This window comes from Rana temporaria, chromosome 2 (genome assembly GCF_905171775.1).
Source record: "Rana temporaria chromosome 2, aRanTem1.1, whole genome shotgun sequence".
Classification (NCBI taxonomy): domain Eukaryota; kingdom Metazoa; phylum Chordata; class Amphibia; order Anura; family Ranidae; genus Rana; species Rana temporaria.
In genome coordinates, this window is record NC_053490.1 from 300,263 (window position 1) to 327,402 (window position 27,140).

General features: G+C 54.9%; 1 protein-coding gene across 1 annotated transcript in view; it reads left to right on the forward strand.

Moving 5' to 3' along the window:
• Window positions 1–27,140, forward strand: part of NUP98 (nucleoporin 98 and 96 precursor) — a 63,694-nt gene that overhangs the window by 27,739 nt on the left and 8,815 nt on the right. Inside the window, 12 exon segments of the mRNA XM_040339745.1 lie at window positions 1,605–1,727; window positions 1,826–2,067; window positions 2,161–2,274; window positions 2,776–2,914; window positions 9,550–9,727; window positions 10,918–11,088; window positions 17,194–17,376; window positions 17,642–17,792; window positions 20,045–20,459; window positions 21,879–22,099; window positions 26,336–26,605; window positions 26,701–26,858. Of these exon segments, the coding sequence (XP_040195679.1) occupies window positions 1,605–1,727; window positions 1,826–2,067; window positions 2,161–2,274; window positions 2,776–2,914; window positions 9,550–9,727; window positions 10,918–11,088; window positions 17,194–17,376; window positions 17,642–17,792; window positions 20,045–20,459; window positions 21,879–22,099; window positions 26,336–26,605; window positions 26,701–26,858 (2,365 nt within the window).

The window sequence follows — 27,140 nt, forward strand, 5'->3', positions numbered from 1 at the left end:
CTTCAGAAACGGGACCGCCTCTGATCTGATTATGGGGGTGGTCTTCAAGTAAGGGACCATCTGTGATCAGATTATGGGGTACAGGCAATTAACCTGGGTGTGGGTGACCTTTGGGTAAGGGGCCATCTCTGATCTGGTTGAGGGGTGACCTTCGGGTAAGGGACCATCTCTGATCTGGTTATGGGGTGACCTTCGGGTAAGGGACCATCTCTGATCTGGTTATGGGGTGACCTTCGGATAAGGGACCATCTCTGATCTGGTTGAGGGGTGACCTTCGGGTAAGGGACCATCTCTGATCTGGTTATGGGGTGACCTTCGGGTAAGGGACCATCTCTGATCTGGTTATGGGGTGACCTTCGGATAAGGGACCATCTCTGATCTGGTTGTTGTGGGTAAAAGGCATTTATAGGTGTTGGGGGTGACCTTCTGGCAAGGGACCATCTGTGATCGGATTATGGGGTACAGTACATCGGTGTGGGGTGGCTTTTTGGTAAGGGACCACCTCTGATTGTGGGGGTCCAGGCATCTATATGGGGATGACCTTCAGATCTGCTTTTAGGGGTACAGAGGGACCACCTCTGATCTCATTATGGGGGTGACCTTCAGATCTTTTAGGGGTACAGTATGTGTGGGGGGGTCACCTTCAGATAAGGAACCACCTCTGATCTGATTATGGGGGTGATCTTCAGGTAAGGCACCACCTCTGATTATAGGGGTACAGTAAATCTGTGTGGGGGTGACCTTCATGTAAGGGACCATCTCTGATCAGATAATAGGGGTACTGGCATTAACCTGTGTGGGGGTGACCTTCTGATAAGGGACCATCTCTGATCTTTTAGGGATACAGTATATCTGTGTGGAGTGACCTTCATGTAAGGGACCATCTCTGATCTGATTGTTGTGGGGGTGGCTTTTTGGGAAGGGACCACCTCTGATTATGGGGGTCCAGAGATCTGAAGGTCACCCTCATTACGGATGCCTGATCTGCTTTTAGGGTTACAGTATATCTGTGTGGGGGTGACCTTCAGGTAAGGGACCGTCTCTGATCTGATTGAGGGGGTAGCTTTTTGGGAAGGGACCACCTCTGATTATGGGGGTCCAGAGATCTGAAGGTCACCCTCATTACGGATGCCTGATCTGCTTTTAGGGTTACAGTATATCTGTGTGGGGGTGACCTTCAGGTAAGGGACCGTCTCTGATCTGATTGAGGGGGTAGCTTTTTGGGAAGGGACCATCTCTGATTTAATTATGGGAGTGACCTTCAGATCTTTTAGGGGTACATTGTGTGGGGGGGACCATCTCTGATCTGATTATGGGGTCCAGGCTTCTGTATGGGGGTGACCTTCAGATCTCTGATCTTCTGGTAAGGGATGATCTGATTGTTGTGGGTACAGACACATGTGGGGTGGCTTTTTGGGAAGGGACCACCTCTGATCTGATTATGGGGATGACCTTCAGATCTCTGATCTGCTTTTAGGGGTACAGTGTATCTGGGGGGGGGGGTCTGGTAGGGGACCCCACCTCTGATCTGTTTGTTGCCAGGTCCTGGCATGTATCGGCAGAGCTGATAACTCACTGAACGGTTATTTTGTTTTTCCTCCAAGGAAGAGCATCAAGAAGCTGGTCCTGAAGAGCTCCTCCAACATCAGCTCCCTCTTATCTCCTTCCAATGCCGATTCAGCCGATGAGGTGAACTCCCCCAACAGCTACAATGAAAACGGAGACAGGTAAAGGGCCAATCCCGCATCTTGTGATGTCTCGCAATCTGTGTTTTATGTATGGAAGGGATTGGGCCTCATGGGGTGTTTTTTTTTATTTGTTTAAGGTCCAATGAAAATCACAGAGTGGAAGAGAACCACGAAGAGGAGGTGTCCACGTTCTACCCTCCTCCATTATCCAAACCTCTCCTCCCCTCCAGCCAGGACAAGCATATGGACAGCATGGATGACACCATCTTGGCCCTGAACATGAGGCCCAGCCTGAGGAGCAGCGGGCTGGACGTCAGCGTGGATGAGAACTCCCTGAACGAGGAGGAGATCATGAATGACGTCCCACCACACCCTGCAGGTTGGTTCATATCGCTCTCTACTTCTCTAGAGAACCGCAGAGTCTTTCATTTGTAGGTTCCTCCATGATAACCAATATGTTGGCTTTTTTCAGGCATCGTTCTGAACAGAGAAGGTTACTACACCATCCCGTCCATGGAGGACCTGGGCAACATGGTGGACGACAACGGAGAGTGCATTGTAGATGGCTTCACCATCGGCCGAAAAGGTGGGGAATTCCTTTACAGGAATGTGTACTGGGCTCCTAGGAACAGCACCCCCCCCCCCCTAATCCTGTGCTCTATCCCTGGAGAATCCTGGGGGGGTTTGGGAACCAATACTCCCTGTTGGAGAACCACATGCATTAGTTTCTGTGAAGATGGCCCTCAGAGCTGAGGGTTCTCCTGAGATCTCACAACTGTAGGAAGTTTGACTTCTGAAAGTTGAAGGGTCCACTCAAATTATGAGGGTGGATCCCTCGGTGTATTACTTGGGTACTGGACCCGCAGCAGTATGTAATGGCTAATAGGAATGACCAGGGAAGAAAATCGCCCAATATCGAGGTCGTGCATGGGTTGGATTCGTATGGTTGACAGGAATCTAGTGTAGTGGGTGGGAAAAGACCCAGTGACCCATAGAGGACCATTAAAACTAAGAGCGGTAATTGGGTTTTGTAGTAGCACTTTTGTCTTTATACTTTTCCCGACTGTCTTTTTTTAATTTATTTCAGGCTACGGGTCCATTTTCTTTGAGGGACTGGTGAACGTGACTAACATGAACCTGGATGAAATAGTCCATATCCGGAATAAGGAGGTGATCGTGTACACCGATGACGCAAACAAGCCGCCAGTGGGAGAAGGCCTGAACAGGTATAAAGCTCCTCCAATCCTTCCTCAGTAGTGTTTATAGAATGCAAGTAGGGGAAGTCTTCTTCAGGAGTTGGGTCTAGGATAGGCTTCCACAGGAGCCCCTTCCAGTCTAGGATGATGTTCTGCAGGAGCCGCTTCCAGTCTAGGATGGTGTTCTGCAGGAGCCCCTTCCAGTCTAGGATGGTGTTCTGCAGGAGCCGCTTCCAGTCTAGGATGGTGTTCTGCAGGAGCCGCTTCCAGTCTAGGATGGTGTTCTGCAGGAGCCGCTTCCAGTCTAGGATGGTGTTCTGCAGGAGCCGCTTCCAGTCTAGGATGGTGTTCTGCACGAGCCGCTTCCAGTCTAGGATGGTGTTCTGCAGGAGCCGCTTCCAGTCTAGGATGGTGTTCTGCAGGAGCCGCTTCCAGTCTAGGATGGTGTTCTGCAGGAGCCGCTTCCAGTCTAGGATGGTGTTCTGCAGGAGCCGCTTCCAGTCTAGCATGGTGTTCTGCAGGAGCCGCTTCCAGTCTAGCATGGTGTTCTGCAGGAGCCGCTTCCAGTCTAGCATGGTGTTCTGCACGAGCCGCTTCCAGTCTAGCATGGTGTTCTGCACGAGCCGCTTCCAGTCTAGGATGGTGTTCTGCACGAGCCGCTTCCAGTCTAGGATGGTGTTCTGCACGAGCCGCTTCCAGTCTAGGATGGTGTTCTGCAGGAGCCGCTTCCAGTCTAGCATGGTGTTCTGCAGGAGCCGCTTCCAGTCTAGCATGGTGTTCTGCAGGAGCCGCTTCCAGTCTAGCATGGTGTTCTGCAGGAGCCGCTTCCAGTCTAGGATGGTGTTCTGCAGGAGCCGCTTCCAGTCTAGGATGGTGTTCTGCAGGAGCCGCTTCCAGTCTAGGATGGTGTTCTGCAGGAGCCGCTTCCAGTCTAGGATGGTGTTCTGCAGGAGCCGCTTCCAGTCTAGGATGGTGTTCTGCAGGAGCCGCTTCCAGTCTAGGATGGTGTTCTGCAGGAGCCGCTTCCAGTCTAGGATGGTGTTCTGCAGGAGCCGCTTCCAGTCTAGGATGGTGTTCTGCAGGAGCCGCTTCCAGTCTAGGATGGTGTTCTGCAGGAGCCGCTTCCAGTCTAGGATGGTGTTCTGCAGGAGCCGCTTCCAGTCTAGGATGGTGTTCTGCAAGAGCCGCTTCCAGTCTAGGATGGTGTTCTGCAGGAGCCGCTTCCAGTCTAGGATGGTGTTCTGCAGGAGCCGCTTCCAGTCTAGGATGGTGTTCTGCAAGAGCCGCTTCCAGTCTAGGATGGTGTTCTCAACGGAGGAGCTTCAACCTTAAACAGTCGCCTGCAAAACCTTGCACCTGAAGGAGGCATCCGAAGATGTACTCGCATACACCTTGTGAAATTTTGAGAAGGTGTGGACAGACGACCAGGTCGCTGCCTTACACACCTGTGAAACAGATGCTTGATGGAGGAAAAGGCCGAGAGGCACCAATCGCCCTGGTCGAATGCGCTGTAACCTGAAAGGGAGGTGCCCGCCCCTTTAAGGCATAGGCCTGAAGCACGACCTGCCTGATCCACCTAGAAATGGTGGCCGACGAGACCGCCAGACTCTTCTTAGGACCAGTCACCGACACGAATAGTGAATCCGACCTCCGAAACGGAGCCGTAGCAGACAGGTACACTCGTAGGGCTCAAACCACGTCCAAGGAATGCAACGCAGCCTCTTTTGGGTTCACCGGCTGAGGACACAAGGATGAAAGGACAATGTCCTCATTAATGTGAAAGGCCGAAACAACCTTAGGAAGACACCCCCCAGACAGAGAGACTGGCATCCGTCGTGACCACCGTCCAATGGTACGGCAGGAATGACTTCCCGACCCGATGTCAGCCACCACACTAGGGAGGACCTGACCAGGCAACTCACCTTGGTAATCCCGAGACGACGAAGGGAGCTTGTCCCAATACAACAGAATTTCTCTCTGTAACACTCGAGTGTGGAATTGGGCATACGGAACTGCCTCGAAGGAAGACGCCACCATCAGACCCAGAACTTGCATGCAAAAGCGAAGCGACGACCACTTCTGGGTCACCAACTGCCTCACCGCAGTTTGCAGTGTCTAGTTTCTCCGTGGGAAGAAATACTCTCGCCTCCGAGGAATCCAGGACCAACCCCAGGCATTCCAGGTGCTGAGACGTTACCAACACCAACTTCTGAGCCTTTAGCAGCCAAACGAATTCTCGGAGGGTCTGGCAGGTGATGGACACATCCACCTCTAACTCTGAGCTTGAAGAAGCTCTCAGGAGAAGGTCGTCCAGGTATCCTACAATAGCGATCCCGCGCTGCCTCAGCAGGGCCAGAATCGGAGCGAGCACCTTGGTGAAAACCCTTGGCACCGAAGCCAGGCTGAAAGGGAGGGCCACAAATTGAAAGTGGTCCTCCCCGACTGCAAAGCACAGAAATCTCTGGTGCTTTGCGCATATAGGGATATGCAGGTACGCGTCCTTGATATCCAAGGATATCAGACGGGTGTCTGAACTGGCGGCCTTGTCCTGCAAGGCCCCCTACTTGGTCATCCATCAGGATAAGGCGGTGCTGCGCCCGCGGCCTTCTTTTCTTCCAAAGGTCGTTTCGGCCTTTCACATTAACGAGGACATTGTTCTTCCATCCTTATGTCCTCAGCCGAAGAACCCGAAGGAAGCCGTTTTACATTCTCTGGATGTGGTTCGGGCCCTTCGAGTTTACTTGTCGGCGACGGCTCGTTTCCGGAAGTTGGACTCGCTGTTCGTGTCTGTGTTCAATCCCAGTAAGGGCCTGGCAGTCTCGTCGGCCACCATTTCCAGGTGGATCCGACGGATTGTGCTTCAGGCCTATGCCCTGAAGGGGTGCGTTCATAGACGGACACAGCACCCACCCCTCCTTGGTTTGTACTGCTTGTTACGAACTGAGGCTGCTAGAGCAGGGTGTGGGTTATGCCTGGGGGAGCCACGCCCCCTGGGAGGAGCGGCATGAAGGAAAGGTTTTAACACCTTAAGTGCTGTAGAATTCTGCCTAAATCTCCTGGTAGGAAGAAGCATAACCCTAAGGTCAATGAAGGCTGTGTCCGTCTATGAACGCAGAGAAATGGATTTTACGGTAAGTACAAAAATCCTATTTTTCTGAGTATCCCGCACCACAGTGATAAGAGCTCCCACTAGCGCCCTATCATGCGCCTTACTGATGCAGAGTCATCCTCACTGTCCGTGTGGACTAGGCCTGCATCCTCTGACACCTCGGAACCAGGGCTGGGAGCAGTAGCTGGGCCCGATTCCGTGTCAGAGGCATCCCAGAAGAAGGCGGGGGCACTTTTTACCCCCCCCCCCCCCCTGGCCACGCGCTGCTTCAATCCTGGCAACAAACGCCTCTAGGACTGCCGTCATAGCATCCACAGAGGCCGCAGGTACAGGGGCACTAAGGGTGAACTCTGGCATGTCTGGGGGAGAAGCATCCGATTCGGACGCCATGCTGACCCACCCTAATGCCACCCTTGGACTGCAAGGCAAGACCCACAGGCCACCCCCCCCCCGGCCGCAGCAGAGAACAGGGGGCCCCCCAGAGGACTCGCCACCAGACCAGGCCTGTATGCTGCTGTCTGCTCCGTGCTGATCCGTCCCTTAGGAAGTGTGCTGGAGCCGTTCCCGACGTTATTTTCGCCACTAGAGGCAAAAACCGAGTCCAAAATGGCCGCCGACATGCAAAAAGAGCACGTTGGCTACAGGAAAATGGCCGCCGAACTCTAATAAAGGTGCCCGGCACCACCAAAGTGGCGGCCGCGAATACACAGTAAAACACACCACATACAGTGAACACTGAAAACACCAGGACCCCCAGGCAGGCCCCCCCCGCACACACGGCAGCAAAACGGCACCCCCTAAGCAGACACAGCCCCCCAGGTGGACCCCCCACCTCACGGCCGACCTCGCCACCCAGAACGTGGGGAAAGGAGGGAGAGAGGAAAGCAGGGCGGACCCCCGATCGACCTCCCCAGGAATGCACCACCATGCCAAAGCAAGGGGACTGCTACTTGCCTGTCCTGCGACCACCGGCTGGAGGCATCCCGGACAGAACCAATGTCCACGCAGTTACGGCATGGCTGTCGGCCCGGCACACTGTGACACAGACATAGAGCCCGGTCATATGTGTGCCCTGGAGCGTATAGCTCACCGGCCACCCCTGGAGCAACGGGGCATGTCATGGACGGCCCAGCGCGTAGCTAAAGGCCGGCACACGCTCGATGGCTGAACTTGGGGGGGTGGACTACAAGGATCGAGGATCCAGCCTGTTGGCAGTTGATTGTAGATCTCAGGATCCAAAAATGCAAGAAAACAAAAAAGAAAAGCGATAAAATTGCAAAAAAAATGCCTCAGCCCAGAGGAGCCATGTCATCTCCTTGCTAGGCAGAAAAAAAAACTGAGGCTGCAGAGCGAAGAGTGGGGGATGTACCCGGGGGAACCGCCCCCTGGGAGGTACTGTACTGTGTGGAGTGTTTAACACTTAACATGCTGTTTTTCTGCCTAGTCAATCTAGAAAGGAGGATAATACCCTAAGGCAGGGGTGTCAAACTCCATTTCATGGTGGGCCGCATCAGCATTATGATTGCCCTCAAAAGGGCCGGTTGTATCTGTAAAATTAGATGTCCAGCGCATCCCCCCCCCCCCTTTTACATTAGATGTCAAGAGCCCCCCCCACCATCAGAAGTTGAGTCCCCCACTCTCCCTTACATCACAGTGCACCCCTCTTTCCTTATGCTGCTGCTGGGAAGAAGCTGGATGCATTGCTTGAAAGCAGAAAGTAAGGGGTCTGGAGCTCTCCTGCAGCTGCTGGAGAGGTGTGAGGGCCAAATGAAATGGTCTGGGGGCCGGATTCGGCCCGTGGGCCTTGTGTTTGACACCTGTGCCCGAAGGTCAATTACTGCTGTGTCCGTCCATGAATGGAACAGAGGGGATTTTTGTGACTTTGAACGTGGCGTGGTTGTTGGTGCCAGACGGGCTGGTCTGAGTACCCAGATGGGGTATGTGATCCGGCGCAGTGGGGTTGTCCTGCCTACGGTAGGTGATCACATAAAAAGGCCCATAACCAGCTGAACCTTCTCATAATGTGGGGTAAGCAGATTTGGAGTAAGGCAAGAATCTACTCGGCATGGTGGATTTCCAACTCCATCCTAGAATTCAGAAATCCCTCCCTGGAAGGTGGTAACGATCGTATGTATGGCTGAGGTGAGCCCGGTGCTCATAGGGATCAATTATCCTCCACATTCTAGAGCGGAGAACCATAACACTAACTCCTATACCGGGCCTCTTTCCTACAAGGTCCTCTGGTCCCGGGGGACCGGGCGGTCTGAGGTCCTCTGGTCCCGGGGGACTGGGCGGTCTGAGGTCCTCTGGTCCCGGGGGATTGGGCGGTCTGCGGTCCTCTGGTCCCGGGGGATTGGGCGGTCTGCGGTCCTCTGGTCCCGGGGGATTGGACGGTCTGAGGTCCTCTGGTCCCGGGGGATTGGGCGGTCTGAGGTCCTCTGGTCCCGGGGGATTGGGCGGTCTGAGGTCCTCTGGTCCCGGGGGATTGGGCGGTCTGAGGTCCTCTGGTCCCGGGGGATTGGGCGGTCTGAGGTCCTCTGGTCCCGGGGGATTGGGCGGTCTGAGGTCCTCTGGTCCCGGGGGATTGGGCGGTCTGAGGTCCTCTGGTCCCGGGGGATTGGACGGTCTGAGGTCCCGGGGGATTGGGCGGTCTGAGGTCCTCTGGTCCCGGGGGATTGGGCGGTCTGAGGTCCTCTGGTCCCGGGGGATTGGGCGGTCTGAGGTCCTCTGGTCCCGGGGGATTGGGCGGTCTGAGGTCCTCTGGTCCCGGGGGATTGGGCGGTCTGAGGTCCTCTGGTCCCGGGGGATTGGGCGGTCTGAGGTCCCGGGGGATTGGGCGGTCTGAGGTCCCGGGGGATTGGGCGGTCTGAGGTCCCGGGGGATTGGGCGGTCTGAGGTCCTCTGGTCCCGGGGGATTGGGCGGTCTGAGGTCCTCTGGTCCCGGGGGATTGGGCGGTCTGAGGTCCTCTGGTCCCGGGGGATTGGGCGGTCTGAGGTCCTCTGGTCCCGGGGGATTGGGCGGTCTGAGGTCCTCTGGTCCCGGGGGATTGGGCGGTCTGAGGTCCTCTGGTCCCGGGGGATTGGGCGGTCTGAGGTCCTCTGGTCCCGGGGGATTGGGCGGTCTGAGGTCCTCTGGTCCCGGGGGATTGGGCGGTGTGAGGTCCTCTGGTCCCGGGGGATTGGGCGGTGTGAGGTCCTCTGGTCCCGGGGGATTGGGCGGTGTGAGGTCCTCTGGTCCCGGGGGATTGGGCGGTCTGAGGTCCTCCTGGTCCCGGGGGATTGGGCGGTCTGAATCTCCCAGTAGCTGCCGATCTTCCAAATTTGGCAGAAAGCCCTTAATTTTGATATGCTGGCTTCTAGCCTGAAGGAGGGTGTCCTTCACTTGGTGTCCATTTCTCCTGCAGGTGGTAGTATAACTCTCTAGATTTCTTACTCCCAAGCTGTATCTCTCAGTGGATGATGGAGACGTAAACTTTGGGTCCAGATTTTCTTGTATGGCAGAAATACGGTGAAATCCAAAATATTTTCTTCATATTGTTTGTGTTTCACCCCCCAGGGCTGCTGAAGTGACCCTGAATGAAGTCTGGCCAATCAATAAGACCACCCGAGAGCTGATTAAGAGCCCTGAGCAACTGGCTGAGATGAACTACAAAAGCAAGCTAGAGGCAGCTTCCCGCAAGCAGGGAGCCCAGTTCAAGGAATACCGTCCCGAGACCGGGTCCTGGGTGTTCAGGGTGAGTACATCCTCCATCTGTCTGTATGACTTCCATCTATAGTTCATGAGTACTGTCCATCCTGGGTGTAATGTCATTGTCCTTTGCTGTGTGATAGTGTGGGGGACATGTGGTGGCTGGACGATGGAAGGGATGGGGGGGCAGTATGGTGGTTGGACGTGGGTTGGGGGGGGGGCAGTATGGTGGTTGGGGGTGCAGTATAGTGGCTGGAAGGGTTGGGGGGGCAGTATGGTGGCTGGAAGGGTTGGGGGGGCAGTATGGTGGCTGGAAGGGTTGGGGGGGCAGTATGGTGGTTGGGGGGGCAGTATGGTGGCTGGACGATGGAAGGGTTGAGGGGGGCAGTATGGTGGCTGGACGATGGAAGGGATGGGGGGGCAGTATGGTGGTTGGACACGATGGAAGGGATGGGGGGGCAGTATGGTGGTTGGACGTGGGTTGGGGGGGGGGGGAGTATGGTGGTTGGGGGTGCAGTAAAGTGGCTGGAAGGGTTGGGGGGGCAGTATGGTGGCTGGAAGGGTTGGGGGGGGCAGTATGGTGGCTGGAATGGTTGGGGGGGCAGTATGGTGGTTGGGGGGGGCAGTATGGTGGCTGGACGATGGAAGGGTTGAGGGGGGGGGGGCAGTATGGTGGTTGGATGATGGAAGGGTTGGGGAGGGGGGGCAGTATGGTGGTTGGACGTGGGTTGGGGGGGGGCAGTATGGTGGTTGGGGGTGCAGTATAGTGGTTGGGGGGGCAGTATGGTGGCTGGAAGGGTTGGGGGGGGCAGTATGGTGGCTGGAAGGGTTGGGGGGGCAGTATGGTGGCTGGAAGGGTTGGGGGGGCAGTTTGGTGGCTGGAAGGGTTGGGGGGGGCGGTATGGTGGTTGGACGATGGAAGGGTTGGGGGGGCAGTATGGTGGTTGGACGATGGAAGGGTTGGGGGGGCGGTATGGTGGCTGGGAGGGTTGGGGGGGCATTATGGTGGCTGGAAGGGTTGGGGGGGGCAGTATGGTGGCTGGACGATGGAAGGGTTGAGGGGGGGGGGGGAGTATGGTGGTTGGATGATGGAAGGGTTGGGGGGGGGGGGGGGCAGTATGGTGGTTGGACGATGGAAGGGTTGGGGGGCAGTATGGTGGCTGGAAGGGTCTGGGGGGGCGTTGGGTGATGGTGGGAGGTATGATGCTTTGACTTACCTGTGCTGTATGTTGGCAGGTGAAGCATTTCTCGAAGTACGGCCTGCAGGACTCAGACGATGAAGACGACGGGTCGGCTTCTACAGCAGAGAACAAGAAGATAAAATCCGCGACTCTCCCGCCACCTGGACAACAAGCTCCGCCCCCAGCGCAGGCCAGCCTGAATGGAAAGCACAGTCCTCCACCACAGGTAGAGAGGGGGAGAGGGTGTGGCTGGGAGCCCCGACCTCTTACTGTGGTGACTGGATGAAGATTGAAGAATAAATGAGAATGTGGTGTGCTTGGTGTCATGTCCGTCCCATGTACTGATCTCATGTTGGGAGGGGGGGGGAGGAGTCTCTATCCTCGGAATGAACACTTGGTGATGGGCAGGTTGGAGTGGATGTTGGGGGTGCAGCTCCTGGTGACTGGATTTGGCAATGAAGGAGTTCATCTGTAATGATCCCACCCCGGATCTGTAATGATCCCACCCCCGGATCTGTAATGATCCCACCCCCGGAGATCTGTAATGATCCCACCCCCGGAGATCTGTAATGATCCCACCCCCGGAGATCTGTAATGATCCCACCCCCGGAGATCTGTAATGATCCCACCCCCGGAGATCTGTAATGATCCCACCCCCGGAGATCTGTAATGATCCCACCCCCGGAGATCTGTAATGATCCCACCCCCGGAGATCTGTAATGATCCCACCCCCGGAGATCTGTAATGATCCCACCCCCGGAGATCTGTAATGATCCCACCCCGGATCTGTAATGATCCCACCCCCGGAGATCTGTAATGATCCCACCCCCGGAGATCTGTAATGATCCCACCCCGGATCTGTAATGATCCCACCCCGGATGAGACGTCCATTGTTACGAATAGATCATTATTTCCATTTAAATGGGAAGCCCGCCCAACATGCAGACACTGACCACCAGACCCATTCTCTATATACATAGGATACAATGCTCTTGTGCACCTACGCGTTTCTCAGGTCCTACGCGTTTCGTCAGGGTGAAGACCGCCCATTCTTATATCACTGTCTAGGATTCCCTACAAAGAATGTGTAAAGAGATGATCGGTCCATAAATCGCTTCATACACATGGATAAGACATGTACTCTGTCCACGGGATCTGGCCCCCCCAGTAAATCCCCCCCCCCATATGAAGCCCTGTCATGTGTTGGCCTCCTTGACAACCTGTTCAATGTATACATAGACTGAGGGTTCCCTTCACTAGTGTCAGCGTAGTCATGACGTCTTGGCTGTTCGGAGGAGCACCAAGCGTTGGGGGGGGGGGGGGGGGGGGGGAGAGCGGGCGGGTTTGTGATCAACTGGGGGGTGTTTTTCTTTCTCACCCATAGAGGACGCAGTATTTCACATTTGGGTTGTACTGCCATCTACAGGAGGATGAGACACTGGCTGACCATTGTTGTCTGGGGGGGAGAAACCAGTGTCTCCTGAAGGTGGCAGCATAACCCTGTGGTGAGGAAGACGTCATATACTCCCCATAGAGATCTCCCAATGTGAGGAGTTTTCATTGTGTCGTACAACAATATCCTACCCAACACGGCATGCATGTGGTGGGGGGGGTCATACCCAACACGGCATGCATGTGGTTGGGGGGGGGGGGTCATACCCAACACGGCATGCATGTGGTTGGGGGGGGGGGGGGGGGTCATACCCAACACGGCATGCATTTGGGTCATACAGAACACGGCATGCATGTGGTTGGGGGGGGCTCATACCCAACACGGCATGCATGTGGTCGGAGGGGGGGTCATACCCAACACGGCATGCATGTGGTCGGGGGGGGGGGGGGGTCATACCCAACACGGCATGCATTTGGGTCATACAGAACACGGCATGCATGTGGTGGGGGGGGTGATACCGAACACGGCATGCATGTGGTCGGGGGGGGGGGGGGGGGTTGATACCCAACACGGCATGCATGTGGTCAGGGGGGGGTCATACCCAACACGGCATGCATGTGGTCAGGGGGGGGTCATACCCAACACGGCATGCATGTGGTCAGGGGGGGTCATACCCAACACGGCATGCATGTGGTGGGGGGTGTAATACAGAACACAGCATGCATGTGGTCGGAGGGGGGGGTCATACAGAACACGGCATGCATGTGGTCAGGGGGGGGGGGGGTCATACAGAACACGGCATGCATGTGGTCAGGGGGGGGGGGTCATACAGAACACGGCATGCATGTGGTGGGGGGGTGATACCGAACACGGCATGCATGTGGTCGGGGGGGGGGGGGTGGGGTTGATACCCAACACGGCATGCATGTGGTCAGGGGGGGGTCATACCCAACACGGCATGCATGTGGTCAGGGGGGGGTCATACCCAACACGGCATGCATGTGGTCAGGGGGGGTCATACCCAACACGGCATGCATGTGGTGGGGGGTGTAATACAGAACACAGCATGCATGTGGTCGGAGGGGGGGGTCATACAGAACACGGCATGCATGTGGTCAGGGGGGGGGGGGGTCATACAGAACACGGCATGCATGTGGTCAGGGGGGGGGGTCATACAGAACACGGCATGCATGTGGTCAGGGGGGGTGATACCGAACACGGCATGCATGTGGTCGGAGGGGGGGGTCGTACAGAACACGGCATGCGTGTGGTTGGGGGGGGCATGCATGTGGTTGGGGGGGGGGGGTAATACCGAACACGGCATGCATGTGGTGGGGGGGTGTAATACAGAACACAGCATGCATGTGGTCGGAGGGGGGGGTCATACAGAACACGGCATGCATGTGGTCAGGGAGGGGGGTCATACAGAACACGGCATGCATGTGGTGAGGGGGTGATACCGAACACGGCATGCATGTGGTCGGGGGGGGGGTGGGGTTGATACCCAACACGGCATGCATGTGGTCAGGGGGGGGGTCATACCCAACACGGCATGCATGTGGTCAGGGGGGGGTCATACCCAACACGGCATGCATGTGGTCAGGGGGGGTGATACCGAACACGGCATGCATGTGGTCAGGGGGGGGTGATACCGAACACGGCATGCATGTGGTCGGAGGGGGGGTCGTACAGAACACGGCATGCATGTGGTCAGGGGGGGTGATACCGAACACGGCATGCATGTGGTCGGAGGGGGGGGTCGTACAGAACACGGCATGCATGTGGTTGGGGGGGGGGGGGGGGGTAATACCGAACACGGCATGCATGTGGTGGGGGGTGTAATACAGAACACAGCATGCATGTGGTCGGAGGGGGGGGTCATACAGAACACGGCATGCATGTGGTCAGGGGGGTGATACTGAACACGGCATGCATGTGGTCGGAGGGGGGGGTCGTACAGAACACGGCATGCGTGTGGTTGGGGGGGGCATGCATGTGGTTGGGGGGGGGGGGGGGTAATACCGAACACGGCATGCATGTGGTGGGGGGTGTAATACAGAACACAGCATGCATGTGGTCGGAGGGGGGGGTCATACAGAACACGGCATGCATGTGGTCAGGGGGGGGGGGGTCATACAGAACACGGCATGCATGTGGTCAGGGGGGGTGATACCGAACACGGCATGCATGTGGTCAGGGGGGGGGGGGGGTGATACTGAACACGGCATGCATGTGGTCAGGGGGGGTGATACCGAACACGGCATGCATGTGGTCAGGGGGGGGGGGGGGGATACCGAACACGGCATGCATGTGGTCAGGGGGGGTGATACCGAACACGGCATGCATGTGGTCAGGGGGGGGGGGGGTGATACCGAACACAGTGGACATCCAATTCGCAGCCTTCTGCAGGGTAACAACTTGTTAAACGGAAGTGATTGCCTTTCCATTGTACAATGTATTGTGAGGTGTGATCTCTCCTCTGTCCCCCCCCCCCCCCCCCTTAAAGAAATTATTTCACATTTCTGTTAAAAATCATTTTCTGTAGATGAAGTGGGGGGGGGGGGGGGTTTATATAAAGCTGGCTGTATACTATACATTCTCCTATCTGCCATGAAGTACGAGGGTTTTCCTTACTGGATGCACATTGATGATGATGATGATGATTGTTTTTATGTGGAGGGGGATGGTAAAATTGTAAGGCCGGCCACACACGGTGCAAATGTCTTTCCTGCAACACGGATTCAAGAGGAAGAAATTCCCCCATCAACACACAGACTGCGCTGACAGGGGGAATCCGTCATTGTCTGCTCTCAGCGGGGGGGGGGGGGGCAGGTGGGGGTAGCCATTATGGTGTCGGCGGGATCATTTCCTCACCCATTACAGGACATGGAGCTGGGTACATTACAGTGTTATGACTGGTTAGTAGCACTGTGTCCAGCTACCACTGCATGGAGTATGTTGGAGGGGGGCATGTGGGTGTCGGGGGTGTCCACCCATTTGGGCTCACACAGGATAGACAGGTGTTCAGTGTGTCGCTCATGCAGACCATCCCATTCATTGGGATGCAATGTCTGCAGCTCCCAGTGTGGGTCTCGTCTCCCCATGCAGGTGGTGTCTTCAGGGACCCGCACAGTGGAGCCACCCCCTGTGTCCCCATTGACGTAAATGGGGGCAGCCTGCACAGGTATACATGGACACCTGTACATCCCTATGTGAGCAAACCCGGCCCTCACCCAGGAGAGTGGAGGCCTCTGTTTGGTGGGGACAATAGATGGACTCTGTACAACGCTGTGTTATATGTCGGAGCACCAGCACTGTGCAGACTGGTCCAGACCCTTGTGAGGATGCGTCCAATGTCATGACTTGTTTCTATTATCTATTTTTATGTTTTTTCGAATTACCTGCATAGTACATCATTTGAGAGAGCCCTTCAGATGGATATTGGATGTCCAGATCTTCAGAGGGAACATCAGATTCTGTTCTCGATGTAGTAGGTCCGCAGAGTGAGGAGTTCAGGGTTGCCGTACCATCCATAGGTTCCTTGTGCTCAGTTGACTCCCGGCTATAATAAACATTCTTGGGACGGCTTTATAACCTCCCCATCACTGTGAACTGCACCAGGGAGAGGCGTTGGCGTGAGTGCACGAGGGGGAGGCGGCGTGAGTGCACGAGGGGGAGGCGGCGTGAGTGCACGAGGGGGAGGCGTTGGCGTGGTGTGACTGCACCAGGGAGAGGCGTTGGCGTGGTGTGACTGCACCAGGGAGAGGCGTTGGCGGCGTGAGTGCACGAGGGGGAGGCGGTGTGAGTGCACGAGGGAGAGGCGGTGTGACTGCACCAACGCTCTGTCAAGGAAACCTGCGCAGAAGACGCCTCATCCCTTCACAACCGTAAAATGTTGAGTGGCACATTGCTCAGACCTGGTGGAAACCAAAGGGTCCTGGTACTCCTGTCTACAGTCCAGAGATGTCTGGTCAAAATGGAAGACAGGTGGCTAAAAAGCCCCAGATATGGAAACCTGGCCAAGGGGCTTGTCTATGCACAAAAACGCTGCTGAAGGGGCTCAAGACTGTGGAATCCCACATATGAAATGTTCAGGTGTCCTAGAAAGCAATAGGTTTGCTGAAGGCCTGGGGGGTGTACAAGGAGTATCTGCAGGCAACTGTGAAGCATGGTGGGGGTTTGCTGCAGGTTTGGGGCTGCGTTTCAGCACATGGCGTTCAGTCAGAATGAAAGGTCTCCATGCTATACTATCAGGGAGGTGTCTGGCCACAAATTCATTCTAAATCGGGACAATGACCCCAAAAACAGAGCCAGTTATAAAGAACGGTCTTCTGGAAGAGATGGTATGACCCAACAGAACCCTGAGACTTCTCCTGGAGAGGAAACTGAGCAAGTGTACGGGGGTGTTAAGACAAGTTCACAGGGCTTTGCCTCATACTCCAAGCTTATGTTGTGACCATGAAGTGGTTACTCTACAGAAAGGGGAGTGTCCCGCTGCATCAGGTGATCCAATGATTGCACTCCCCTTATGGATCTGGGGACGTTGGTTCCTTGCCTTCTGAAGGTGTTGTCTGTAATCTGGACTCTTTGTCTTTGAGGGACGTCTTTTGAAGACACCTTGAGACCCAACGGCTAACCGTACTGGGTGTATGAGCTGCTCTTACCCTCATGCACTTTGTAAGTTGGCGCCCCCTTTTGCTGTTTTCCTTTTCTATTGCAGAGATCACATCCTTCTCATTGAGGTGCCACCATGGATATTTCTGGACTTTCTAGTATTATCCTGCACCTCCTACATCACATCCACATGTATGATTGTTGCAAGTCAGCTGTATCCCTACCTGCCCCATTCTCCATGATTACATTTTCCAGGCTGGTGGCCAATTCCTCATTATGTGCCCCCTAGTGGCAGCACTATGAACTGTTTTTGTCTCTTCTCAGGGCTCGATGGCGGAACTGTTGGGAGGACACGCTCTGGCGCTGGACAGTGACATGGTGGATGTGACTCAGGAGACGTTCAAGGAAACGGCCATGGAAGATCTGGAGGTTCCAGAGGAGCAGGAATCGCTCTCTGCCTCCATACACATCGCCTCTTCTCTCGGGGTGAACCCTCATGCTTTGCAGGTGAGTTCCTCAGTGACTGGCCTGTGTGATGCATTCCCTCTCCGGGGGGTGGGGTGTTGGGTCTCCATTTGTTATCTTCACTTGTGCCCTCAAGGATAGGAAGGTTGGAGGCCAGGCTTGGTGCTCATCAATGGGATTTCAGCTTCTGGGGGTGTTGGGCATTGAGGGTTATGATTGGGGGTGGTTCTGGCCCTCCCCTGTTGGGTAGGTAGGTTCTGGCCCCCCTCTAATGGCGGGTGATGATGGTGTCTCTTGTATTTATCAGGTGATGAAGGCGTCTCTTCTGATGGATGAAGATGGTGTGACGGATATCTTATCTCCTTATGGCCACTACCCGTCCTTGCTGGAGACCTCACAGGATGGGCGCTCCCCCCGACTCCTCCACCCCTCCTCTCAGGCTCAGCGGACCTCCAGTGGTGAGTTCACAATGACCTCCAACAGTACATGGCAATGTGTGGTAACCCATGGCAACTGCTTAGATCGGCCTAGTACTTATTTATTGCAGGTTTATAAATGTAACTATTAATATTGAAACTGAACGGAATACTGCGAAATTCTGTGTTGAGCTGTTGGAATTTTCTGTCCACTAGAAGGAACATTCTGAATACATTAGTCTAGTCTGTATACGGCCCACTCTTGTCACCTGCGTGTATAAACTTCCCCATTGAGATACACGGCTCTGTTTTCCATGAGAAGTGGGTTACACTGCCACCTGCAGGAGGGTTGAACTGTGGAGACCAGTGGATGGATTGGTAGAGAGGGGTAGAGGACACTGAATGGAGGGATTGGTAGAGAGGGGTGGAGGACACTGAATGGAGAGCAGTGGAGGGATTGGTAGAGAGGGGTGGAGGACACTGAATGGAGATCAGTGGAGGGATTGGTGGAGAGGGGTGGAGGACACTGAATGGAGGGATTCGTAGAGAGGGGTGGAGGACACTGAATGGAGGGATTGGTAGAGAGGGGTGGAGGACACTGAATGGAGGTCAGTGGAGGATTGGAAGAGAGGGGTGGAGGACACTGAATGGAGACCAGTGGAGGGATTGGTAGAGAGGGGTGGAGGACACTGAATGGAGGTCAGTGGAGAGATTGGTAGAGAGGGGTGGAGGTCAGTGGAGGGATTGGTAGAGAGGGGTGGAGGACACTGAATGGAGGTCAGTGGAGGGATTGGTAGAGAGGGGTGGAGGACACTGAATGGAGACCAGTGGAGGGATTGGTGGAGAGGGGTGGAGGACACTGAATGGAGACCAGTGGAGGGATTGGTAGAGAGGGGTGGAGGACACTGAATGGAGGTCAGTGGAGGGATTGGTAGAGAGGGGTGGAGGACACTGAATGGAGGGATTGGTAGAGGGGGGTGGAGGACACTGAATGGAGACCAGTGGAGGGATTGGTGGAGAGGGGTGGAGGACACTGAATGGAGACCAGTGGAGGGATTGGTGGAGAGGGGTGGAGGACACTGAATGGAGGTCAGTGGAGGGATCGGTAGAGAGGGGTGGAGGACACTGAATGGAGACCAGTGGAGGGATTGGTGGAGAGGGGTGGAGGACACTGAATGGAGGTCAGTGGAGGGATCGGTAGAGAGGGGTGGAGGACACTGAATGGAGGTCAGTGGAGGGATTGGTAGAGAGGGGTGGAGGACACTGAATGGAGACCAGTGGAGGGATTGGTAGAGAGGGGTGGAGGACACTGAATGGAGGTCAGTGGAGGGATTGGTAGAGAGGGGTGGAGGACACTGAATGGAGGTCAGTGGAGGGATTGGTAGAGAGGGGTGGAGGACACTGAATGGAGGCCAGTGGAGGGATTGGTAGAGAGGGGTGGAGGTCAGTGGAGGGATTGGTAGAGAGGGGTGGAGGACACTGAATGGAGGTCAGTGTAGGGATTGGTAGAGAGGGGTGGAGGACACTGAATAGAGGTCAGTGGAGGGATTGGTAGAGAGGGGTGGAGGACACTGAATGGAGGCAGGTGGAGATATTGGTAGAGAGGGGTGGAGGACACTGAATGGAGGTCAGTGGAGGGATTGGTAGAGAGAGGTGGAGGACACTGATTGGAGACCAGTGGAGGGATTGGTAGAGAGGGGTGGAGGACACTGAATGGAGGTCAGTGGAGGGATTGGTAGAGAGAGGTGGAGGACACTGATTGGAGACCAGTGGAGGGATTGGTAGAGAGGGGTGGAGGACACTGAATGGGGGTCAGTGGAGGGATTGGCAGAGAGGAGTGGAGGACACGGAGTGGTTGGTAAGGTGGGGGAGTCTGGGAGCAGCATTCATGATGGACTCAAGGAGGGATAGCCTATGGAAAGGTAGCCAATGAGAAGTGTTGCAGTAGTCAGGCGAGAGATGACCAGGGAGTGGATTAGGAGTTTAGTGGTGTCCTTGGTTAGAAAGGAGCGTATTTTGGACAGGTTGAGGAGGGAAGATTTGGACGTGGGGCCGAAAGGACAGTTTAGAATCCAGGATTACACCTAGAACCTTGGCATGTAGGGATGGGCTGACCATATGGATCTGGCCAGCTTGAAGCGGTTGTGGAGGTCCATACGCTGTACAGACCTGTCAGGGAAATGGTTTACCCCTATAGGAAAGGAGCTCCTAGACTTGTAGGAAGCAAGACGTAGAGAGGAGTTTGTAATGGTTTCTGGGTGACTCCTCTTCTATAATCAATCTTCTCTTCCCAGTTGGAGGTCTCCTGCAGTCCCGCTTCACCGGATCCTCGTTACTCAAGCAGAGTGAGTCTGGTCAAAGTCCTCGTTCATCTTCATCGGCCTCCAAGGGGGCCCCGTGGCCCGGCCTGGGCCTCCTAGCCCCCTCTTTCTTGATGCCATCTCCTGCCCCAGAAATACAGCTGAAGACTGTGGGGACACAAAGGCAGCAAGGTCTGGTACCCTCCAAGAAGTCCGTGTGCACTGGCCGGGGCAGGATGTTGATTGACATGGGCCTGTTTATGGGACGGTCGTTCCGGGTTGGTTGGGGGCCCAACTGGACTTTGGCTCACAACGGGAAGGTCATCAGCGAGTCCAGCATGGTGAAGAAAACCGACAAACTTGGGAATCTGGACTATGGATTTCTGCCCAAACCAGTCACTGCCAAATCGTAAGTGTCCATGGAGGCCAAGAGGGCCAAGTTCCACGGGGGGAACATAACACGCATGCACCCCCTGATGATGAATTATACGTAGAAGCTAAAGGCTTGTTTATGGGAATACATGAGCAGAAATGGGACGAGTTTATCCATTTATAGGGGTTATATTTCCACCTAATAGTGAGCAGTAATGCCTATGATGGCGTGCCCAGGAGAAGACTCCAGATGTTAGGTCATTAGAGAAGATCTCCATTGATGGACCTTCATGTATAATGACTGACACAGGAGAAGACTCCAGATGTTGGGTCATTGGAGAAGATCTCCATTGATGGACCTTCATGTATAATGACTGACACAGGAGAAGACTCCAGATGTTAGGTCATTAGAGAAGATCTCCATTGATGGACCTTCATGTATAATGACTGACACAGGAGAAGACTCCAGATGTTGGGTCATTAGAGAAGATCTCCATTGATGGACCTTCATGTATGACTGACACAGGAGAAGACTCCAGATGTTGGGTCATTAGAGAAGATCTCCATTGATGGACCTTCATGTATGACTGACACAGGAGAAGACTCCAGATGTTGGGTCATTAGAGAAGACCTCCATTGATGGACCTTCATGTACAATGACTGACACAGGAGAAGACTCCAGATGTTGGGTCATTGCACAAGCTCTCAGTTGATAGACCTCCATCTATATTGATAGGATTGGGGTTCCTCCAAAGGTTGCTAAGAGTTTCTTGAGCAATGTGTGTTTTTTTTCCTTTATGGTACATCATTGGACACAGGAGTTGATTGATATTCCAGGCTACTTGGGTTATGCTGCCACCTTCAGGTCAATGGGGCACTGGCAAATGAAAGGTGGGAATCCCTTCCCAGACATAACCCCTCAGGTTTTTGTGTCCTCGGGTGATGTAGTTACCGATGTCTCCTTTGTATGGACTTTGTCCCGATATCCTGGCCTGATGAGGTAGAGAAGGGCCTTAAATCCTTTCCAGTGCACCCCCCACTTACAAGTGATGTATGATGGGACTGGTATCTATTCCCCTGGATGTGGCCATGAATATAAAGTCCTCTGTAAACTGAGATGTCCTACAGATAAACCAAAAGTCTTAATCCATTGAATCCCTCTTACTGCATGCCATCTTTTCATGTTCCCCTTATTTGGGATCATATATGAATGTTAGAAGCTTGTGCCTCTGGACAGACCTCGGAATGGTCAGTGGTGTGGTGTGAAGGTTCTGGAACGTTGTGGTTCCTAGTTTGGATGGAAGGGCTGCCATGTTGTGTTAAAGTTACAAGGTTTATGGAGATCATAGAACACAGGTCAGGTTATTTCTCGGGAGAAGTCTACATTTAGTTCCACATCACCCAACCTCCTGGATTTAAGGAGCACTTGGTGATGAATCTCCATCTTTTTCCTCAGACTTATGGAATCTCCGTTTAAAGTCCATCTGGAGAAGCTGAGTTTAGAGGAGAAGGGGAAGGATCTTCAGTCTTATCTGATCCCGCTGGAGATTGAGCTTAAGAACAGCACCATAAAGCCTGAGCAGTGTCCTCTCCTCGTACCCAACCCTGGCTTTGCTGCCATTCATGACTATGCCGGATGGGTCAGTGAAGAGTGTCAGGAGCCTTCAGAGATGGAAGGTAAGTAGAACCATTCAGGCTGACCATTCTATGATGTGGGCTCAAAAGGATATTAAATGATCAATACATTGAGTGGGGGCTGGGGACCCAGGAATTGATCAGTAATGGAGGTGGTTGGGTACAAGGGGGTGGAGTGTCTTGGTCAGAAGGGATGGGGGGAGAGCTGGGTACCCAGGGATTGGTTAGTTATAAAGGTGGTTGGGTAATCTGTTCATGGACGGACACAGCAGCAATTGACCTTAGGGTATTATCCTCCCTTTCTAGGAGATTGACTAGGCAGAAAAACAGCATGTTAAGTGTTAAACACTTCACACAGCACAGTACCTCCCAGGGGGGCGGTTCCCCAGGGTACTTACCCCATTCTTTGTTCTGCAGACTCAGTTTTTTTCTGCCTAGCAAGGGGATGACATGGCTCCTCTGGGCCCATGTGCTCTGGAGATTTTTTTTTTTTTTGCGATTTTCTTGCATTTTTGGATCCTGGGATCTACAATCAACTGCCGACTGGGTGACAGGCTGGATCCTCGATCCTTGTAGTCCCCCCATGTTCCGCCATCAAGCGTGTGCCGGCCTTTAGCTACGCGCTGGGCCATCCACGACACGCCCCGTTGCTCCAGGGGTGGCCGGTGAGCTTATACGCTCCAGGCCACACATATGACCGGGCTCTATGTCTGTCTCAGTGTGCCGGGCTGACAGCCATGCCGTAACTGTGCAGACATTGGTTCTGTCCAGGATGCCTCCAGCCGGTGGTCGCAGGACGGGTAAGTAGCAGTCCCCTTGCTTTGGCAGGGTGGTGCGGCTGGGGCATTCCTGGGGAGGTCGATTGGGGGTCCGCCCTGCTTTCCTCTCTCCCTCCTTCCCCGCGTTCTGGATGGTCGGACGTGAGGTGGGGGGTCTGCCTGGGGGGCTCCGGCTTGGGGCTGTGTCTGCTATCGGGGGTGCTGTGGTGGTTTTATTACTGCCGTGTGTGCGGGGGGGGGGGGGGCCTGCCCGGGTGTTTGGTGTGTTTACTTTGTTTTTTTTCTGCACTATCGCGGCCACCATTTTGCCGGCGCCTTTATTAGTGGTCGGCGGCCATTTTCTTGAATCCCGCATGCTGTTTTTTGCATGTCGGCGGCCATTTTGGATGTGGTTTTTGCCTCTAGTGGCTACAATAACGGTGCTAACCGCTCCAGCACACTTCCTAAGGGACGGCACAGCATGGACAACGCTCTGGGGCAGACAGCAGCAGTACAGCCTGGTCAGGTGGTGAGTCCTCTGGGGGGCCCCCTGTTCTCTGCTGCGGCCGGGAGGGTGGCCTGTGGATCTTGCCTTGCAGTCCAAGGGCGGCTATTGGGTGAGTCAGCCTGGCGTCCGAACCGGATGCTTCTCCCCCAGACATGCCAGTTAACCCTTAGTGCCCCTGTTCCTGCGGCCTCTGTGGATGCTATGACGGCAGTCCTAGAGGCGTTTGTTGCCAGGATTGAAGCGGTGCGTGGCCAGAGGGGGGGGTAAAAAGCGCCACCTCCCCCCGCCTGCTTCTGGGGATGCCTCTGACACAGAATCGGGCCCAGCTACTGCTTCCGGCCCTGGTTCTTTGGGGTCAGAGGATGCAGGCCTAGCCCACACGGACAGTGAGGATGACTCTGCTTCAGGGTCAGCGCATGATAGGGCGCTAGTGGGATCTCCTATCACTGCGGTGCAGGATACTCAAAAAATTAAGGATTCGGCAGAGACATCAGATGTCGGTCCCTTTTGGGTTCCGTAAGCCGCCCCGCACGCGAAAGTGTTTCCTTGTGTTCCTTATCTGGAAAAAAATGTGTACAAGGAATGGGATCGGCCGCAAAAGTTTTTTTCTGTTCCAAAATACTTTGCGGTCCGTTATCCCTTTTTGAGGAGGATTTCCTAAAAAAAAGTGGACCTCTCCTCCGTCAGCGGACCCCCCTGTGTCCAGACTGAACAAAGCGACCACGTTGCCTGTGGAAGGGGCTCCCGCTTTTAAGGACCCCGCAGATAGGAGAGCTGAGGCTGTGGCCCGCTCCATGTTCACAGTGGTGGGGTCGGTGGTGAGACCGGTCTTGGCCGGGGCTCTAGTGTCTCAGACACTTACCGAACAAGCAAAGTTGTTGCTTCAGGAGTTGGAGGCGCAGGATGCCCCTGCGGACTGTGTGGCGCTGGCCGACCAGTTGGTGCAGGGCCTAAAATTTGTCTGAGTCGGCCCTGGATACGCTTCCCTTGCTCTCCAGGGTTCAGCCTACGCGGTAGTGTTGCGCCGCCTTGTCTGGCTGAAGTGTTGGTCTGCGGACCAGTCCTCTAAGAAGGCCTTGGTGGACTTGCCCTTAAAGGGTGAAAGGCTTTTTGGGGCGTCTCTGGATGACATCATAAAAGATGCCACGGGAGGTAAGAGCACTCTGCTCCCACAATCGGGTAAAGGTAAGGAGCCCTGCCGTAGGCCCGGTACGACAGGTAAACGGTCCCAGGGCGCTAAAGGCGCCCGCTGAAGGGCAGAAGCGCCCCTGGTTCCGCAAGCCCAACAAGCCTGCTTCCACATGAAGGTCTGCCCCGCCCGTCTCTCCGTGGGTTTGCAAAGTTTTCTCGGGGTACAAGATAGTTTCTCTCTTGTTCACCAAACAGATTTTTTGTCCTTCCAACCTCCGGGTCGTCGGGAGGCCCTGGTTGGGGCTGTACTGTGTGGCGTGTTTAACACTTAACATGCTGTTTTTTTTTCTGCCTAGTCAATCTCCTAAAAGGGAGGATAATACCCTAAGGTCAATTGCTGCTGTGTCCGTCCATGAACTTTGCTCCTAATGTTTATATACCCGTTAGGTGAATGAAGGGTGTTGCGCTCCATCTATTGGGTGAATGAAGGGGGTTGCACTTCTTCTATTTGGTGAATGAAGGGGGTTGCGCTCTGTCTATTTGGTGAATGAAGGGGGTTGCACTTCGTCTATTGGGTGAATGAAGGGGGTTGCGCTCCGTCTATTGGGTGAGTGAAGGGGGTTGCGCTCCGTCTATTGGGTGAGTGAAGGGGGTTGTGCTCCGTCTATTGGGTGAATGAAGGGGCTTGCGCTCCGTCTATTGGGTGAATGAAGGGGGTTGTGCTTCGTCTATTGGGTGAATGAAGGGGGTTGCGCTTCGTCTATTGGGTGAATGAAGGGGGTTGTGCTCCGTCTATTGGGTGAGTGAAGGGGGTTGTGCTCCGTCTATTGGGTGAGTGAAGGGGGTTGCGCTCCGTCTATTGGGTGAATGAAGGGGGTTGTGCTCCGTCTATTGGGTGAGTGAAGGGGGTTGCGCTCCGTCTATTGGGTGAGTGAAGGGGGTTGCGCTCCGTCTATTGGGTGAATGAAGGGGGTTGTGCTCCGTCTATTGGGTGAATGAAGGGGGTTGCGCTCCATCTATTGGGTGAGTGAAGGGGGTTGCGCTCCATCTATTGGGTGAATGAAGGGGGTTGCGCTTTGTCTATTGGGTGAATGAAGGGGGTTGCGCTCCGTCTATTGGGTGGATGAAGGGGGTTGCGCTCCGTCTATTGGGTGAGTGAAGGGGGTTGTGCTCCGTCTATTGGGTGAGTGATGGGGGTTGTGCTCCGTCTATTGGGTGAGTGAAGGGGGTTGCGCTCCGTCTATTGGGTGAATGAAGGGGGTTGCGCTCCGTCTATTGGGTGAGTGAAGGGGGTTGCGCTCCGTCTATTGGGTGAATGAAGGGGGTTGCGCTCCGTCTATTGGGTGAATGAAGGGGGTTGCGCTTCGTCTATTGGGTGAATGAAGGGGGTTGCGCTTCGTCTATTGGGTGAATGAAGGGGGTTGCGCTCTGTCTATTGGGTGAATGAAGGGGGTTGCGCTCCGTCTATTGGGTGAATGAAGGGGGTTGCGCTTCGTCTATTGGGTGAATGAAGGGGGTTGCGCTCTGTCTATTGGGTAAATGAAGGGGGTTGCGCTCCGTCTATTGGGTGAATGAAGGGGGTTGCGCTTCGTCTATTGGGTGAATGAAGGGGGTTGCGCTCTGTCTATTGGGTGAATGAAGGGGGTTGCGCTCCGTCTATTGGGTGAATGAAGGGGGTTGCGCTCTGTCTATTGGGTAAATGAAGGGGGTTGCGCTCCGTCTATTGGGTGAATGAAGGGGGTTGCGCTTCGTCTATTGGGTGAGTGAAGGGGGTTGCGCTCTGTCTATTGGGTGAATGAAGGGGGTTGCGCTCCGTCTATTGGGTGAGTGATGGAGGGGTTTACGCTCCGTATAATGTGCTCCCTTTTTTGCTCTGTACAGCTGTGGTAAAACAGTGGTGCCTAACGTGGACCATGTGCAAGGCATTGTGGGGCCAGCTGCGGGACCTGGAGGCCAGCCTAGATGAAACCAACCAGTATGTGGAGAGATTGCAGCGCAGGAAGGCCTTCTCCCATTGGTTGGCTGAGACGGCGGTTGATCGCATTGAGTCGGAGGTGGTGATGCACCAAAAGGAACGTCCCATCGAGGCCGTCTTCAGCTACCTGACCGGCTGCCGCATCAGTGAGGCGTGTCGCCTGGCACAGAAATCTGGTGAGCGCTTGGCATGTGTTCATATACCCTCTTTAGTCATTGGAGGGCGCTGTGTGTGTGTGGCCTGGTTTTCTAGCTGTGTCATGTCTTTGCAGGGGACCATCGGCTCTCTATGATGTTGTCACAGTTGGTGGGCAGTCAGCAGCTACAGGAACTGTTGCGTATGCAGCTGGAGGACTGGCAGAAGCAGCAGGTGGACCGCTTCATCCAGGAGGAGAGGCTGAAGGTCTATGTGCTCTTATCTGGCACTGCGGTAAGTACAGACCTTTCCCAAGCTTGGCTGGGCTACCTTCCCGGGCGGGGTTCCCTTTTTTTAGAGCAGCGCGTCCCCGTTCCCTGGTGGGGCTCACGTTTTTTTAGAGCAGCGCAACCTCATCCCTGGGCGGGGCTCCCTTCAGAGTGGCGTGTTCCCAACCCTGGGCGGGGCTCCCTTCAGAGTGGCGTGTTCCCAACCCTGGGCGGGGCTCCCTTCAGAGTGGCGTGTTCCCAACCCTGGGCGGGGCTCCCTTCAGAGTGGCGTGTTCCCAACCCTGGG